Source organism: Peromyscus californicus, unplaced genomic scaffold (genome assembly GCF_007827085.1).
Source record: "Peromyscus californicus insignis strain IS unplaced genomic scaffold, ASM782708v3 Scaffold_24__1_contigs__length_46423439, whole genome shotgun sequence".
Taxonomy (NCBI): Eukaryota; Metazoa; Chordata; class Mammalia; order Rodentia; family Cricetidae; genus Peromyscus; species Peromyscus californicus.
Window position 1 is genome coordinate 7,672,421 of NW_026294535.1, and position 18,916 is coordinate 7,691,336.

The 18,916-nt window shown below is 41.2% G+C and overlaps 1 protein-coding gene across 7 annotated transcripts in view; it reads right to left on the reverse strand.

The window, feature by feature from the left end:
• Ano4 (anoctamin 4) overlaps window positions 1-18,916 on the reverse strand; it is a 397,594-nt gene that overhangs the window by 119,474 nt on the left and 259,204 nt on the right. For all 7 annotated transcript variants that reach the window (XM_052753067.1, XM_052753065.1, XM_052753066.1 and 4 more), the window contains 2 exons: window positions 8,503-8,603; window positions 5,182-5,226 (listed from right to left, as the gene is read on the reverse strand). In XM_052753067.1, the coding sequence (XP_052609027.1) occupies window positions 5,182-5,226; window positions 8,503-8,603 (146 nt within the window). The remainder of the gene's footprint in view (window positions 1-5,181; window positions 5,227-8,502; window positions 8,604-18,916) is intronic.

An 18,916-nucleotide genomic window follows, 5' to 3' on the forward strand; every position in this document is an offset into this window, starting at 1 on the left:
ATGCCCACAGTGGGGGTGGAGGGAAAGGGGGAGTTATGAGACTTCACCTATAACTGCCCACAATAATTACATTTGTTACTTTGCAATATTTTCTGAAGGTTGTTTTCCACAATCACTTTATCCCGGAAAAAAAAAATCAGGCAAAGAAGAGATAATAAACTCTCCCCCTTTATTGAATAGATAATTTATAATGCCTGTAAACCTGCCTAGAGATTAGAATCAAAGCAGTGTTTAATAGACCAGGTACAGGGATTAAAAGGCACTTATTACAAATATATGAGTCTGAGCTACATGAGGATGTTTTATGGGAGTTGGGTGAGTTTTTTATATAAAGATGTTTATGAAAAGGTGTTTTATTCTTGCTATAAAAAACTTTAGACTTGTTTAAATATGTTTATCCTTAAAGGAGAGTTGGGTTGGAGAGTACTTCCATGGGCTAATGGAATTAAATACAATTTATGTAGATGAAATTAAACAGTAAATTGAATGCCCACATACGGTATGCCAGGAGAATTTTAGAACACTGAAAGTCAAGTGTTTCGTTGCTGGGGTGCTATTAATAACACAAGTGGCAGCTGTGCTTTTGAACTTGAATTTCAGAGTTAGCTACAAGGGGTGGCTGCTCTTCATCACTTCAATTAGTCTATCCTGGGGTGAATCGCTGAGTAAAACATATAGCACGCTTTCTTCTTAACTGCATTTTATTTTATTTTATTTTTTTGGTTTTTCGAGACAGGGTTTCTCTGTGTCGTTTTGGTGCCTGTCCTGGATCTCACTTTGTAGACCAGGCTGGCCTCAAACTCACAGAGATCCGCCTGGCTCTGCCTCCCGAGTGCTGGGATTAAAGGCGTGCGCCACCACCACCTGGCTTTTAACTGCATTTTAAATTAGGCACTAAGCAGAGGGCTTCAGAAAGTGCCATCACTCCAGCATTGTACAAAACAAAATGCTGCATGGCAGCAATGCAGATTATCTCCAGAGAGCCCTGCCCAGCCAATGTGTCATAGTTACTACCATAATTGGGGCTTCTTTTTCTTTTATCCTGCCACATTCTTCCAGTATGTTCCATTGTCTCAGTTGTTCCAAGATGCCAATTTCTTCACTGAATGCCAACTTTTTCATGATAGAGGTTAGTGTTTATTAAGCCATTCTTCTAGTTCTAGAAGCAAGCTCATGTTCACTCAAACTATGTCCTCTTCATATTTGAAGACCATGGCCACAAATTAAGTCTCCTCTGCTTCCCTGCTGTTGACTCCTGTTCTAGATCCTTCCTGCCTTTCCCCTTCTGCCATTCTCCTTACCAAAACAGCACTGAACACTATTACCTGTGAAACTTTTCTAATGACTTCCATTCTATAGTCATGGTTCCTAGAACTACTGTCTTTAGCACAGCATGTGTTGTGTGCCTATAATCTCAAAGCTTGGGAGGTGGAAGAACAAAGATTTCTGCATGTTCTAGGTAAGTCCGGGCTACATAGTGAATTCAAGGTCAGCCTGACTACAAAGTGTGATTCTGTCTCAACCAACCAGAAAGATACAAAACAAAAGCATGTTTCTCTCCTAGCAGAATCAGCATCCTTTATGGTTTAAAAGAAAGGTCATTTATCAACTACATGTAGACTTACTGAATCAGAAACCCAGGTGTTGAGTAACTCTGACGCATATTTGAGAAGCTGTTTCCACAGAGAGTGCTACTATGGCCATTATTACTGACTTGTAAATGTGCTGAATAGATTCTCACTCGTCACCACCCATCAGAAGCTGGAGAATGCATACCTCTACATAAACTTATTTCTGGTGCTGTTGATGTCAACTGCTCTTGATTCCCCTTCTGTTCCCAGACAGTTCTGTTCACCCTCTTCTGACTCTTCTGGTCCCCTGAATGCAGCTTTTTAAGAGAAATTGCCACTGGGTCTTTTCTCTTTACTCTTTATATCTTTCTCAGGAAATCCCATACATCCCCCTGGCCAGAGTGACGGCTTCTCTGCCACTCATGTCCGGTTGGCTTATCTAGCTCTATTTTTCATTTGGATGGCTTCACCATCAGTCGCTATGGCCTCCAGGACACCAATGCTTCTGCAATGTACTGAGTTACAATGAAGAGGGTTTTTTTTTTTTTTTTTGAGACAGGGTTTCTCTGTGTAGTCCTGGCTGTCCTGGAATTCACTTTGTAGACCAGGCTGGCTTCAAACACAGAGATCCTCCTGCCTCTGCCTTCTGAGCACTGGGATTAAAGGCATGCACCACCACTGCCCAGATGCAGAATTATTAAAAGAAAGCCGCTGTCTTCCTCATCACACGTGTACGCCTGCTGGGTCTCCACTCCTCTTTTGCCTCCAGCTGTATTTTTCCTCCTCATGGGTAAAGATTCCTTTTCCACTCTCCATTTCCAAACACCCGTGAAGTGCTAACCCGTCGTCTGAAGTTTCACAATTTTATCTACTTTCCTTTGTTTTGTTTTGGTCTATTTGGGAGGCAGAACTATGACTAAAACTGAAAGCTAAAGAGAAAAGGAGAAAAAACGGATAGAGGGAGAGAGAGAGGGAGCAGGGAGACAGACTAGAGAGCACAGAGAAGGAAAGAGAGCGAGCACGAGAGAATAGCTGATACGGCTTATTCTAAAGAACTTTCCAGTCATCAGAGCCGCTGACAAATGGACTACACATGTCCCCATTTCTAGCATGTTCAAAGATGAGCTGGATGGCAGCAGAGCAGAGGATGAAGAATCTCATGAGTGACTGGACTTGCTGACATCGATGTCTCACCCAACTGTGAGGTTCTCTCTCCTTCTGCCATCATGTAAGTCTTCAAGTCTTTCCACCCATCTTCCATCGCTAAGCACGTATTTCAGCCAAAGGTCAGTGTCTCCCACTTCAGCCAGACTCGGTTGTGTGGATGTGTGTGGTGTGTATGTATGTGTATGTATCTGTGTCTATGTGTGATATGTGTGTGTGTGTGTGTGTGTGTGTGTGTGTGTGTGTATAATGTGTGCATGTGTGTGTATTGTGGCATGTGTGTGTTGTATATATGGGTGTATACTGTGGTGTGTGTATGTATGTGTGTGTCCACCTTTCCTCCCACTCCACTCCTCTTGCACATGTATGAGATTCATGAATTCACTCACCCCATATATTAAGTACTAGATGCTGAAAATGTGAAACAGAATGTACTATCCTTGGATTCCCACACCATCCTGCTGAGGGGATGGGAATCTCTGCAATAGACTGCAGCATGAGGTGACAGGGATAAAGGGTACCAACTTGAGAAAGGAAAGAGGTGCTGTTGACCTACTCAGAAAGTCAAATCACAGGAACTGAGTTTTGTAGTCTAGGTTGGTATTATCTTGGTGAAAGTAAAGGAAGTACTATCCAGAAGGGTTATTCTGTAACAACTTGTAAATCCAAGCTGCATAATGCATTCAGGAGCCATGGGCATTAACATAGATAAGGAGGCAAGAGATGAATGAAGGCAGTTTATCCAGTTCTGTGTTTGGGTCAAGCCTTTTCACTTCCTTTTGGCCATAGAGGACAATTTGCTTTCAAATCATCAGAACAAAGACAGGAATATAAGGAATGGTAGCGGGCATGAAGAACATCAAATGGATCCTAGAAGTTACCCTGGAGCAGCATGTGTGGAATTCAAGAGGCTGATTGGAAGAGTGCAGAGCCCAGTACAACCCTGAGGTATAAGGCACACAGCTGTGCCAATAGGGGCACATAAGTGGGGACTTCATGGAATATAAATGGCTACTTGGCAAATAAAATCAGGGATTGCTAGAATTAGAAGACTAGTCTTCAGAAGAAACAAGAACAGAGTGAGGTAAGAGGTAGAATAGGAGGTATATACACACCTGAGATTATTTTCACAAATATGACAATCACCTATGAACACAGGCTACACATGAAGCCCTCAGAAACCCCATAGGGTAGAAATGAAGTGTTTTCATTTTACAGTGGTGGAAACAGATGTGTGGCGGGGCCCAAAAATCTGTGCTTTAAAACTCTCCAGGTAGTTCTGGTTCTGGCTGAAATCTGAGAACTATTGACACGGGCTTGAGTGTGGTACAAAACTTCTACCAAGGAGCATTCTGTGGCCAGGGAGTAATCTAAACCATGGCGAGTGAAAACGCCATACCTATTGCCTAATGAAAGAGCTGCACAGAGACATGGTAAGAAATCACAACTTCTCAGTTTCTGTGGAAGCTGCTTCGCTCACCGTACTCTGCTGGTAAATTCATACTTGAGGACACCCACCGACGTGCATTACTTACCATTCTACACAGATTATAAATAGACTATAAAGAATATATATTATATATTATCTTTATGTTACATATAGACTATAAAGAATATATATTATATGTTACATATATTCTTTATGTTACATGTAGACTATAAACAGTGGGTCTACACATTGAATCTCACTGAACTGAATTACCTTTTAATGATTTTCAGATAAACCCAAGGGATGCCCATTCAAGACATCAATTCAGCTCAGGGGGAGGAGGTACATAAGACCAATTAAGATTTTGAAGTTAGAGTCACCAATGATCACAAAATGAAGCCAAGTCAAGGATGTCACTGATATTTTCCCCTTTTCCTTGGCTTCTAATAGAAACAACAAGGAAAACAAGCGTTGGAAGGACACAAACTACAGGAAGGACAACATTCGTCCAGTGGGTTCTTTTTTTCCATGCAGAGTGCCGTAAGAGCTCTCCCACACAACGTGAATAGCGTATCAACCAAATGTCACCGATACCAAGGACTCTCCCATGATGCAGGAGTAGCCACCAGCTTTTTGACAGGGTGACCGCTTGCACTTCGAGCTCTCAAATTACAAACAGTAGAGGGAGAAATTTATGTGGAAGACAACAGCTTCCAGGCTAAAATTTCTCTGATCGGCTGGGATTTGGGGCAATCGGTTTTACAGGTCGGGCCAGACAAGGGACAACCTCAACACACCTGTGGATGCTGTTGCGCATGCTCCCAGGCGTGCCAGCGAAGGGGAGGACTCCGAGAAGGGCATCTGCAACTTTTTGTCAGGCTAGTGTGAAAACGTTATTTGGGGGATGTACTTGGCAGTCACGGTATCATCTACCATCCTCCTGGGCTTGTTGGTCCTTGTCATTGCTAGAGGACATCAGCAGCTGACAAAACCACAGGGGCAGAGCGTGCTACTCACCTGCTCATGAACTTGTACCGGCGGGGCAGGTAATAGATTTTTCTCCTGGAAGAACAGCAAAAATGAAGCCAGTCGAGAAGAAAACCCACCGTCAGTTACAGTTTGAACTAGCAAGGAAGGAAAGGAGATCGGAGATAGAAGCCTGTAAGAGGTGAAGAAGAAAAAACTAAAGAGAGATTAACAAGGAGAAGTGAGTCAGTACAGACACGGGGCATGCGCGGGGCGTCACAACACCCTAGGGGACGGCGTCTATCACTACTTCTTCCTCTCATTACTATCATTTCTTCAGGGCTGCATCTGGCCTACAGCACATGCACAGGCAGAGTGATACATTAGGGAGATTAGTATTTCGCATGGATTTAGTGGAGGTCGACTTTCATCAAGGGAAACTCAGAGGACTAAGGGCAGCAGACATAATTTAACAGACGTGTTATTACATTAAGGTAATATTTATATAGCAATTTGGGTTTACAGAATACTTTTATCAAGATCTTGATAGAGGTATAAAAACATGCATTTCACATCTAGTACAAGAAAAGATTGTATCAGTAGTCAACTATAAATACCCATGTGGGCATAACCACCTCCTGACTGCTAACAGGTGAACTAACCAGGGAAAAACACAAAATCCTAGGAAACAAAGAACCAAGAATGGGAAGCAGTAAAGATCTGCTTCACTTTAATAATTTTTAAAAATATTTAAATGAGAACTCTGGGTGTAATTTGAGAGCATGTGTGTTGGACACCTCATTAGACGCAATCTCTTTACATAGTTCAAGTGTCTACCAAGGGATCAATCATGAGATGAGGGCAGGTTGGGTGCATTCTGCATGGTCACTGGGCTACTTCACTTTTTGCAAAGAGGGTATTTTACATATCAAACAATATCTGCCACATTTGGGTCAACAGTTGCAGAGAATACGAAGTCAGAGATTTGGGCCAGGCAGAAGGAATGGACAGGCAAAACATGGAGTTTTTAGGATATCATATTCTGTATGATTCTACATATGATTTTATATGATTCTACACGATGACACATATTTATAAACCTGTTCATGAGTGGGCCATAAGCTTTACTTTAGTTAATAATATACTATTACTTCATCAAAACTGTTATATATACACATACCCACACAAACAGGAGATATTGGTAAGAAAACTGTAGAAGGTGGGAATGTGGGACACACTGTGATATCAGCCCAATTTTCTCTAAACCTAAAAATGCTCAAAAAACAGCCTATCATTTTTAAACCACAAATTTATGGACACAGAGGTACTTAAGAAACAAGTTTATTAGAAATATCCCACAAAAAGCTATTTTTACATTTCTTTATCAATAATTGTAGAGTTAAACAGGGAAGAAACTAAACCTGAGATTTAGAAGCACTGTCTTACTGAAAGAAACAAATCATGTAAGATACTTTGGAACATTTGAGTTTAGCTAAATTGATATCTGTACATGTTCCTAAAAATGGTATGGTGGGGAAATTCCTCCTTTGGAAATACATGTGCCTCAGGCTAGAACCACATGTCAAACCAAGGACAATACATGCTCATGAAGGTTTGCATGCATCAGGTCATAACAGGTGATGCTAAACTCAGGTAAAACCATATCAATATTAGTGAGGCCAATTACTCTCACATATGACAGCGTTTTCTCTTCAAACTGGTTTCCTGTAGGAATTCCTACATCTGAGAGTAGATTATTATTCAAATTCACTTTCAGTTTACTGCTTGCATCATGGTCTACTAGTGTTTCATTAAAAAACTATTCATGCTATTTGAGGCAGAACTTCTCTGCCATGAAATGTACATGCAATATATTTTCTATCATGCGAGGTCAGGCCCTTCAGATGTGAAATCCTTCCAAGTACTAAGAGGGTTGGCTTTGTATTAGCATCGTTCAGGTTTCTGTTTCCTTAGGTTCTTTATTATAGAGATGTGTTCTTGCTAGAGGGGTTGTAAGTTTTAGACTGCGGAAGGGTTATTAATTTCTATCTAAATGTAATTTAGAGTGCTTTCTTTCCCCTTTGTTCTTAAACATAATATGGTATTAGTACATATTACATAGTTATTATATCATCAAATAACAGGATTTAATTATTTTAGCATAGCCTCTTTCAGCACAAACCATTGTTTTTCTTTCCTCCCTTTTGTGTATTTGCATGTGAGTGTGTGTGTGTGTGTGTGTGTGTGTGTGTGTGTGTGTGTGTGTGTTTGCCCTTGAGTTCTCAGCTTTCCTTTTCAACATTTTAAATACAGAAATAAATCATAAGACCAGGACTATGCTTATCTATTTTGAGAATTTTGCCTCCAGGAAAACAGATGCTGGAAACCCCAGCCTATACGTTGACTTGATATTAGGACATAGAGACCGATAAAGAAAATAAAATGTTCTGAGAGATATATTACAGGCTTATGAATGGAAATTGGCCTTCTGTAAATCTGTAAACCTGTAAATCTTTCTCTCTCTCTTTTTTTCCCCACCCCACTACCCCTTCTGAGTTTAGCAGACCACTGGTTTCCATAATTTTAAAAGCCCACTAAGAAGCATTTTGAGAGTCGATACCATCTCGCCTAATTCTTGCCATCTATCTTGGTCTTATAGGCAAGCTGAAAACCAAAAGTACCCCTCACAAGTCACTTTTGAACTGTCCTTGGCACTAAATCCCTTTGCCTTCTAGAAGATTCTATTGGTGATTCCCCCCACGCCGCACCCCACTCTTCCACACACATCTCTGCACTTGTAATTTCAGGTTTACTATCTCATTTTGTTTTTATCTAACAAAGGAAGATCACATTTCCTTAACCTATAATGAAATAAGAATAGACACTGTGAGACAAACGCAAATTTATCCTTTTGAGTAACCTAGCAATCCATACAAAGTATCCTTACTTGGAACAATTAACATTTGTACTTATATAGAATTTATGACTTCTTAATTTTAAAAATAGATTATTTTTTAAAGATCATATTTTATGAGATTTCTTAAGCTTATTTCTTGGAAAAACTGATTTTTAATTTTTTTTCTGGAAGGTACTGCTCAGTAAGGACCATGGTATATGGTGTCTAGCTGTTCAAGGCCACAATACCCAGAGATTCTAGAAACGGCATTTTCAAAATGCAAATGCTACTTGGAAATGCTACTTGATAGCAGGCAGGAGATTTATTTGAATTTTCTGAACATTAGGAAAATTTTCTGCTTTAATGACTTTTCCAGCCTGTACTATGCTTTTATTTGTTCCAAGAAACAATGTCATTAGGCTTACAGTGAAGCAGCAGAGAGAAAGAGAGCAGCAGGGGGACACATTCACACCTACCTGAAAGGCATCCTTACGTTCATTTGCTCTGCATATCTTCCAAGGACTTCCCATGGGGCATGCAACTTCACAAAGATAATGTCACTATTTATTAGAGAGGACTGAAACAGAAAAAAGAGACTAAATTGAAAAGCATATCCAAATTTCCCCCAGTTTCAATGCAGCTGGAACTGGGAAGGTTTGAACTTGGAGTTTATAATGTGGGGCATTCTTTGGCAATAAGCCAGTCCCTTAAAGTGTGCGCATAGTCATTTAACAAATATGTCCCTGTTCCAAGCACCAGAGACCCAGCTGTGAGTAAAAGAAGAGGGATGTTTACATTATCCATAAATATTTAAAAGGGACATACGTGAAAACAAGTTTAAAAGAGGGGGATAAATTCAGGTAGCGGTGAATACTGTGACGATGAGACACTGGGAAAGCGTTGTGTGGAGAAGGCACACACTACTTTAGACAAGGGGTCAAGGAAAGGCCTCTCTGGGGTGGCCTGAGCTGAGCCCTGAAGGAGGCACAGGAACCAGCTGGGGAGAGAGTGTGGGAGGTGTGCACTAAGGTGAGAAATTGCTGGGTGTGTTCAAGGGAAGGAGGCATGACTAAGGGGTGTGAAGTAGAGGAGGGACATCAGAGGCTGAGAAAGTGAGCAGAAGAGAGTACAGGGCACTTCCTAGGCTGTTGGGTCTCACTGTTAGAACATAAGGAAGCCATCTTGATTTTAGTGCTCAGTGATCACCGTGGCTTCTTAGTGGAGAAAAAATTATAAGAGAGAGATTTACTGAAAGGAGAGAAAGAGAGTCAGGAGATGGTTCAGTGGATAAAGCTCTTGCCATACAAGCATGAAGAGTGAAATTCATGTCCCCAGAACCCATATAAAGGCAGGTAGGTATGACCCTGCTGTAATCCCAGCACTGTGGAGGCAGAGGTGAGTCTGTGAGGTCGAGGCTCATCAAGAGACCCTGCCTGAGTAAATGAAACGGAAAAGCTGTCGAGGAAGATACTTGCTCACAACCTTTAGTCTTCGCACGTGCCCACACATGTGAACCCACACACACGCAAACACTCATACAAACATGGAAAGTTATCGAGGAACTCATACAAAGTGGCAAGTTATCATGGAGCATACCTGGTAGCAACCTTTAGTTTCTGCACACGCCCACACATGTGAACTCACACACATGCAAACACTCATACAAACATGTGCATACATCACACACTCATACCCCCTCCCCAAAAGAATAAAGAAAAGAAATACTCGCAACCGACAAGATGAAAATGGAAGTTGGCAAACGGAGGCACCAACGAGACAAGAGATCTGAAGCTGGGCTGGTACCAGGCAGCTTTTCCCAAGGCCTGCATTGTGTCTTTGGGGGCTTTTAAATCGACAAATTACTCAGATAGGGAAGTAAACTAGACAGACCTTCACACCCTGATAAGCTCCCTACAGATTTTGGTCTTTGCCTATGGGAAGAAGGATGTGAACAACCAACTGCAAAATCCTTCTTTGGACTTTGCCTCCCATAGGGAGAGGAGAGTAATAGGAAGAAGTAGAGAGCAATCCAAAAAGTCTAAACATATAAGGTGGTCACTGGTTTACCCAGATCCTTCCTATGCATGCTGCATGCCACTTACACTGTTCTGTTTTGTTTTTTATAAGTCAAGAATGTTAACTTTATCAGGTCCTCCCAATTCTCTCTGCTGACAGCTAAGCCCTTATACTCCACCCAGGCCCTGACCACTCTGCCCAAACTTCCCTCAACTGCCCAGCTCCTGGTGCTGATAAGTAAGAGTTCCTTGGATCCTAAATTCCTTTCCCACCCTTCCTCAGTTTCCCTAACTCCTGGTGCTAACTGGTAAGCAGTCTCCAGACCACCAGCCCCAGGTTTCTACTCAACTAACTAAAAATGTGCAAATTCCAGGGCAAAACCAGAAACAGCTTAATAATCCAAGACGTGTCATCTCCAAAAATTATCAATCCAGTAATAATAGACTCCAATGAGAATGACCTGGAAGAACTTCCAGACAGAGTTCAAAAGAATGATAATAACTACATTCAAACAACTAAAAGAAGATAAAGTCTAAGGCATGGATGAAATGAGGATGTTAACACAAGCTATGAGAACAGAAACCAACTGAAAGAATTACTGAAGAAAAACTAAACTGAAATTATGCTGGAAATGAAAAACTCAAAAATCCAAATAAAACCCTCAGTGTGAAGAAAGCCCCACCAACAGAATGGATCATGTGGAGGACAGGTATCAGGACTGGAAGACAAGGTAGAGGCTTTGAACCACTCAGTAAAGGTCAGTGACGAATTTATAAAAATCCACATACAAAAGTTGGAAGAGCTTTGGGAAATCAAGAAAAGATATAACCTTTGGATTATGAACACAGACAAAGGAAAGGATATCATGTCAAAGGCATATGACAGACTCTCAGTAAAATCAAAGAGAAAAATTACCACACTTAGAGAATAGATTCCCACCTAGGTACACACATACCTAGGTTCTGTCCACAGAACCAGAAAAGAACATCCCATGACATAATGTAACTAAAGCACTAAAAATAAAGGACAGAGGAAGGATATTGAAAGCTACAAGAGGAAAAGGCCAAGCCTCTTAGGCCCCACAAAATAATACCTGATTACCCAACAGAAACTTTTTTAAGTCAGACAGACCTGGAAAGAAGTATTTCATGCCCTAAAAGATTACAACTGTCAACTCAGATATTATACCAGCAAACCCATCTATTAAAATTGAAGGAGAGATAAAAACAGATTAAAGGAATTTATGACCGCTAAGCCAGATCAACATGGGATACTGCTATACTTCAGTCCGAAGAAAAAGATAAACACACCAAAGAGGTCATAAGGAATAAATAAATGCCAGGACAGTTAATCAAAAGAGATCTAAGAGAACATTACAAAATCAACAAAATGATAGAAATTAAATACACATTTTTCAGTAGTAACTCTGAATATTAATGGTCTCTATTCCCCAAATAAAAACACAGACTAGTAGACTGGGTCAGAAGACAGGATCCATCTTTTTCCCACCTCCAAGAGATAACCCCTCACCATCAACAACAGACAACAGGGTACAGGGGTTGGAAAAGGTACTCCAAGCAAATGGAACCAGGAAATATGCAGGCCGGTCTATCCTAATATCTGAGAAAAACAGACTTCAAACCCAAACTAGTCAGGAGATACCAAGGAAAAACTCACAGATGAGGACTGAAAAAGACTCCAGTAGCCCAAGAAATAAGACCAATGACCAACAGATAGGATCTCATGAAACTCAAAAGCCTCAATACAGCAAAGGAAACTGTGAAGTGAGTTAATAGGTAGTCCACAGAATAAGAAAACCATCTTTTTCAGCTATTTATGACAGAATACAACAGTGTCTAGAATACACAAAGAATCCTCAAAACTAAGCATTAAGAAAATAAACAACCCAATTAAAAATGGTGTATGGAACTGAATGGAAAATTCTTTAAAAAAGAAACGAAGATGACTAGGAAACACTTCAAAAAGTGTTTCAGCATCCTTTAGCCATCGGGAGAATGCAAATTAAAGTGACCTATGTTAAGATGCTGTGTCACCCCAGTTAGAATGTCCATCATCAGGAATACAATAACAATAAATATGGCCGTGAATCTGGCAAACAGGAAAGTCTTACACACTGTCAGTGGGACTACAAACTTCAGAAATCAGACATAAGGTTTCTAAAAAAACAGAATCTAGAAACAGAAATGCTGTAGGAATCACCTATTCCACTTCCCCAGACATATATCCTACCATGGAGATACCTGCACATCCATGCTCATTACTGCTCTATGTTCAATAGATAGGAAATGAACTCAACAAATACATTCCATCAACATAAAAATGGATAAGAAAATATGGCATATATACAAATGGAGTATGATTCATCTGTACAGAAAAATGAAATTTATAGGTAAATGGATAGAACTTGGAAAACAATACACTGTGTGAGGTCACTCTAGCCTAGAAGGGCAAATTCCATATGTGGATCCCTGTAGTAGAATATTATTTTAAGGTATGTAACTTTTGCTTATGTTGCATTTGTTTAACTCTGTGAAGCTGTGTTACTGTCCTTGTATAAAACACCTGATGGTTTAATAAAGAACTAGGCAATAGCAAGGCAGGAGAAAGAATAGTCGGGGCTGGCAGGCAGAGAGAATATATAGAGGGAGAAACCTGGGAGGAGAGAGGTAGGAGCCAGAGAAGGATAAGGACTCCAGGGTCCAGCCACCCAGCTACGCAGAGAGCCACAGAGTAAGAGTAAGATTTACAGAAGTAAGAGAATGGGAAAAGCCTACAGGCAAAAGGTAGATGGGATAATTAAAGTTAAGGAAAACTGGCTAGAAACAAGCCAAACTAAGGCTGAACATTTATAATTAAGAATAAGTTAAGGAAAGCTGGCAAGAAACTAAGCCAAGCTTAGGTTGGGCACTGATAATTAAGAATACGTCTCTGTGTGTGATTTATTTGGGAGCTGGGTGGTGGGGCCCCTCCAAGAAAAGAATAAAAACAAACAACAACAGATCCCAGCTTCCAATCTTTTGTTTTGTGTGGTTAATTCAGAGAAGAAGGAGAAGGCAGGGAAGCAAAAAGGAACCTTCCATGGAGGGGCATGTCAAGAGGGGAGGAAAGAACATTATAGATGAAAAGAAAGGAGTGAGGGATGCTGAGGACGGAAATGCTTCAGCAGGGAGGGGATTGGACTGTGGGGCATGGGACAATCAGGGAGTAGGGTGGAGACGTAACCCAGAGGAAGGAAGTATAGAAATATGGAATCATACTGTCCTATAGCCCAACTTAAAAAAAATGTAGTAGTAGGAGGGAATGCCGAGGTTTAACAGATTAAGAAGGGATTTAGGTAGAGAGGGAAAGCAGAGGGCAATGAGTGGCGTAACCAAAACCAAGGATATATAAAAAAAAGTCTATTGAAACAGACCAGCTAATAAGCTAATTTCAAAATACAACTTTAAAAAAAGAATTCTAGCAGAATTGGCCTGCATGGGTGGACTATGTCACTTCCAGAAGGCATGGGTTATTAAATGAAAGTCACAGTACAAGACATGGGGACTCTTCCCTAAGCTATTGGCTAGGGAGGCCCAGAGGTCTCCAAAACAACACCAGTTATTGCCATTGCTCTTGGTTACCACCCGAAGGACACAGTAAGACCCTGTACTGAAAACAACACACACTTTGGCTAAATAGGAGACGGAAACATCAAACCGATTAGAAAATGTCCTCTGTACTTGTAAACTTTCATAGAACTAAAAGGGGCTATGCTGGGAGAGAAAACCTGTCAGTGGTCCTATCTAGTCCTGAACTATGCTACCATATGGACCTGCAGGTAAGGTGTACCTGCTGGTGCCCTAGGTATGACTCTTATGGGATAACTCACTGATTTTGATCGAATTTGAGACTCTCCACAGGACAGAATTTCATATCTGGTACTGTAATACTGGCCCAAAACTCATAGCTGGGAAGGACATAGGTCCTAGAGGAGAACCTGTTATTGTTACACTGTTAAATGGCCATGGTGTCAAACTGTCTTCTAAATATTTCTGTGTATATGCGTAGACCTGCGCTGCCCTCAACTCTGGTCAGAGAAGACTCTTTTTGCCGTGGAGAGCAGTCCGTAGAGATAACTGGTCAAAACGCTGAGAATAAGACCCAGGGTGCTCAGCCCTAGATGGGCCATCTATATTATCCCAACACCTCCAAGGCTGGGGGAATCCTAGGAAAGAGGAGGCAGAAGGAAGGTTAAGAGCCAAAGGATAGGGAGACGTGCTGTGAAACACTCTTCAGAACATGGCAAGGCTATCGAAATCAATAACTCATAGCAGCTGTAGGTACCTGCACAAGACCTACATTAGATTAAGCTAGTCCAAATGGTGGCATCGATGGGTAGATGTTTTTAGGCCCCACCCCATTCTGAGGAATTGTTGGCAGTGAAAGTAGCTGGGGGAGAGACAACCATTGTTTCCTGAACCCACTGAAAGTCTTCCCGTGTTCCAGGAGACGGCCCTACACTTGAGCACATGTGAGCAGCACTAACTTACTGGGTTATTTAAAAAAAAAAAAAAGGCATTGTGGTGGTGGCACAGAACTTTGATCCCAGCACTTGGGAGGCAGAGGCAGGTGGATCTTTGAGTTCAAGGCCAGCCTAGTCCACAGAGTGAGTTCTAGGACAGCCAGGGCTACATGCCCCCAAACAAACAAACAAACAAACAAACAAACAAACAAACAAGACATGAAGTGTGGAGGGGCATGCTGGGTAGAATATGGGGGAATTAGAAGGGGAAATGGCATGTGGATATGATCATATTTCATATGTATATGAAATTCTCAAACGTAAAAAAGTTTTTAAAAAGAACATCAACTTTAATTTTTGGGCAGTTGATAAAAATAGAAGCTAGACTTCATGTCCTCTCTGGGGTAAATCTTCACTCCAGGGAATTACATATTTTATTAATTTACTATGTGTATGAGGTGTTTTGCCTATCCGTAAGTCTGTGTAGCATTACGTGTGTGGTGCATACAGAGCCCAGGAAAGGGCATTGATCTCCTGGAATTGGAATTGTAAATGGTTGTATGCTATGTGAATGGTAGTATTCTCAGGACCTTCTGTACAATGCTAAAACTCCCAAGACTCATGTCCATAGTGCTAGGAGGGGGCACCTGATAAATCAAACTTTCTGGACATCTGGACTAAGGAGAGGTTTTATTTTCTAACTTGGGACAAGTAGGGTCTTGAGTTTGGACCTTCTGGGGAGAAGGAACATTTCTGTTCCTCTGGGCCTGCAGCAGTGCTTGGTATAGAGGGGGCACATGCCCCCATATTTGTGAGACACCAAGGTTTTCTGCAAACTGTGAGCAGATGGACCAGTGCAGAAGAATGCTGAGAGTCCTGGGAAGCTGGAAGTCACCATCAATGAAGGGGCCTTTAAAGCTGACATAACTAGTCACCTTAAATAAGGAGGCAAAGTGTGGCAAGCCAGTGATCCATTACACCATTCTCCTTGTGAAAATCTGCAAGCTAAATCGTCAGGGGAGTGTCAACGGAGTCATGAATTGTGGTGTCCACTTAGGACAGACAGAAGTATGTGTGCACATTCACATTCTCCCTCCAACCTTCCCCCCCTCCTTCCCTCCCTCCCTCTTTCTTTCTCTCTTTCCCCCTCCACAGCCTGGTCCATGCATGATTGCAGTTGCATTTATGCTAATCAAGAGCATTTCAACATTTTAGGCTTTTGAAAAGACTGTGTTTTGCTTTCCAATGCACAGTATATTTTCAAAGTCGTAACGTACATGGAAGATCATATTTGAATGATTGGATTTCCTAAAATGTCATCTTTTGTTTATATTAAAGATACAGTTCTGAGTCCAGGATGATTTTGTGACATCCTCACTTGGGGTGTGTGTGTGTGTGTGTGTGTGTGTGTGTGTGTGTGTGTGTGTGTGTGTGTTGCTATATAGCTGGTCCCAAACTTCCTAAGCAGCCTAGGCTAGGCTTGAACTTGAGATCTTCCTGTCTCAGTTTTCTGAGGGCTAGAGTTACTGGTAAGTACCATCATGCCTTTATCACATGGAGATTTTAATATTAATAGTGGGATTCTTTATGTATATAGTTGCATCTTACATGCCTCCCCAAAGCCCATGTGTTGAAGGCTCCCCTGTGTACAAGGCCCACATGTGTTGAAGGCTCACCTGTGTATAAGGCTTTCATGTGCTGAAGCCTCTTGTATGTTGAAGGCTCCCATGTGTATCTGACTCCCATGTGTTGAAGGCTCCCATGTGCATATGACTCCTGTGTATTGAAGGCTCCTGTGTGTCAAAGGCTTCCATGCATATACGACTCCCCATGTGTTGAAGGCTTTCACCAGTTTCCAGGGATACCGGAAAGTGTCTGAACTTTCAGAAGGTAGATCCCAGTGGAAAGAAGTTAGGTCAGCACAGAAGGTTTAAACTGTGTATTAGAGACCCGCTCCTTCCTGTTTTGTTTTCGCTTCCTGGTCACCTTATGGTAAACACCTTTGAACTACCATGTGTTCCCTTGTAGCAGACCTAAAAGTGAAAGAGCCAATGCACCATGGACTAGAACTTCTGAAACGGTGAGCTAAGATAAATAGTTCCTCCTCTGCACGTTTCTCTCAAGTGTTGTGTCACAGTAGTGCAAAGCTAGGTTTCCTGTAAGATTATTTTTCCACCTTCCTATAAAAGAGTAAAATTATGAAAACGCAGGAACACAACACACAGGAATGTGATTGATTTGCACAATCTGAGAAACTCACCCAAACAGACAAACTTTTATTTAGAGCATAATATATGTTTAGAGTCTAGTTTCTCCATGGTTTTGCTGTGATGGCTAATTTTGCACAGAATAAACCAGCCCATGGAAAAACAACCACACTGGGATCTATATAAATGCATGGAAACAGGAAGGAAAATGCAGGAAATCACCCCACTCAAGGATCATCATCAACGCCATGCTTTGGGGAGTGAAAAAGCCAAGTTCTTTACCTGAACATATGTTTGCTTTGTTCACTAAAATTCCAACGTGGTAAGCCCATGGTGTTTTTCAGGAAACCGTAGCTTATTTTTACTTATTTTCCTTGACATTTAAATAACTTTTATTCACAGTGCTTTCTGCTGTCAAAGCACTTTTACGTGTTACCTCTTTTTATCCCCACCCAAGCTTATGAGAGAGGCTTTCCTGGGTGGTTTGGAGAAGAGAGAGGCAGATTGGCTGACTCACGAACACACAGAAGGTCTGTCCCGGATGTAGCTGATCCTGTGCCCACAGCTCTGGGTACCTTTACGAACTTTATCTAGTGGCTTCTTAAGGTGCACATTCCCTGAATTGTCCTTCTATTGCCTTACACAGGATAATCTTGAAAGAACATTCTACTTTAGAAATAAAAGCAACAGAATCAAAGGACATTTCCATTATAGCTGTAAAGAAAACCGCCAGGCAGTGGTGGCACACACTTTTAATCCTAGTACTCGGGAGGCAGAGGCAGGTGGATCTCTGTGAGTTCAAGGCCAGCCTGGGCTACAGAGTGAGTTCTAGGAAAGGTGCAAAGCTACACAGAGAAACCCTGTCTCGAAAAAAAAAAGAAAAGAAAAGAAAAGAAAACTTAAGCTACCAATGAACCAAGTTGGACTGGGGGATGTCACATTTATTTTCATTGTCTTGAGAAAAATGTTGACCAATTCCCAAGAATAATGATAAATACTTGTTTGTGGGTTCTGTGTGTTTTTGTGCGTGTCTAAGTGTGCCCCTTTTATATGATCATGGGGAAAATTTAGTGTATGTGGTTTATTATTTGCGTTCAACTATTCAAGCAGTAACTAATAACGCTGACCTATACAGAATACTTTCTGAGCTCCATCCCTGAATAATAAATGTGAAACAGATGACTGGTAATTATACAGCTCATACATCACTCTTTTCTCTACTGCTGAATGATTACGCTGCCATTTAAAGCAGATCTTTCTGTGTTATTAAGTGTCCCTTGCCACAAAAATCCAAATGTGCAAGTGTCAGAGTGAACAGAAGTGAAAATGGGTTATGTCATTAAAATACTGCAATAAGTGTTCCTTAGGGTAGAACCTTGGTGAAAGGAAAAATGATGGTTTAGTGACATTTGGACACATATGCTCAGGCAAACAACCAGAGAAATTATCAAGCAGCATAGGAACTACCTGCAACAGAAATAGATCAAATCTTCATTTCTTTCTTTTATTCAACAGGAATATATTTAATATCTTTTAAGTACTAGATTCTAGGAATAAAAAGTATGCAAATCATAGTCCTTGCCTTGGGGTGTAAGAATTTCATAAGTCAGTGTTAAATAGAGCCATAAGAAGAAAAAGTAAATAAAGGAAGCCCTATACCATGATCTAACACAAGTGATCTGTCTCACAAAGAAGTTTGTGCATGTGTGTGTGCGTGTGCGTGTGCGTGTGCGTGTGCGTGTGTGTGTGTGTGTGTGTGTGTGTGTGTGTGTGTGTGTGTGCGTGTGAACTTCAAAAGAGGATAGCTAGGGCTCATATAGGTGTCCTTAATTATCTACTGGTTCTCATTACTGTTTTATAGAATGATAAGTTATATTTTAAAACCCTGAGGATAGTGTGTAGGGATGGCTCTAAATATCTTGTGATTGACATAAAGCCAATAGTTAGAGCCAACTTGCAGGCTAGTTCTGCCACTCACTCCCTGTGTGTTTCTGGAAACATTCATGAACTTGCATGCACATTTTGCAGGGCTCCACTAAGGCTAATATGTGACTGGACAGAAATAAGTCCGACAAGGGAGTATTCCCTTCTTCCTCCCATGCTTACTAGATGTTTGGCTGGCATCCGGACACTAAAAACTGACTG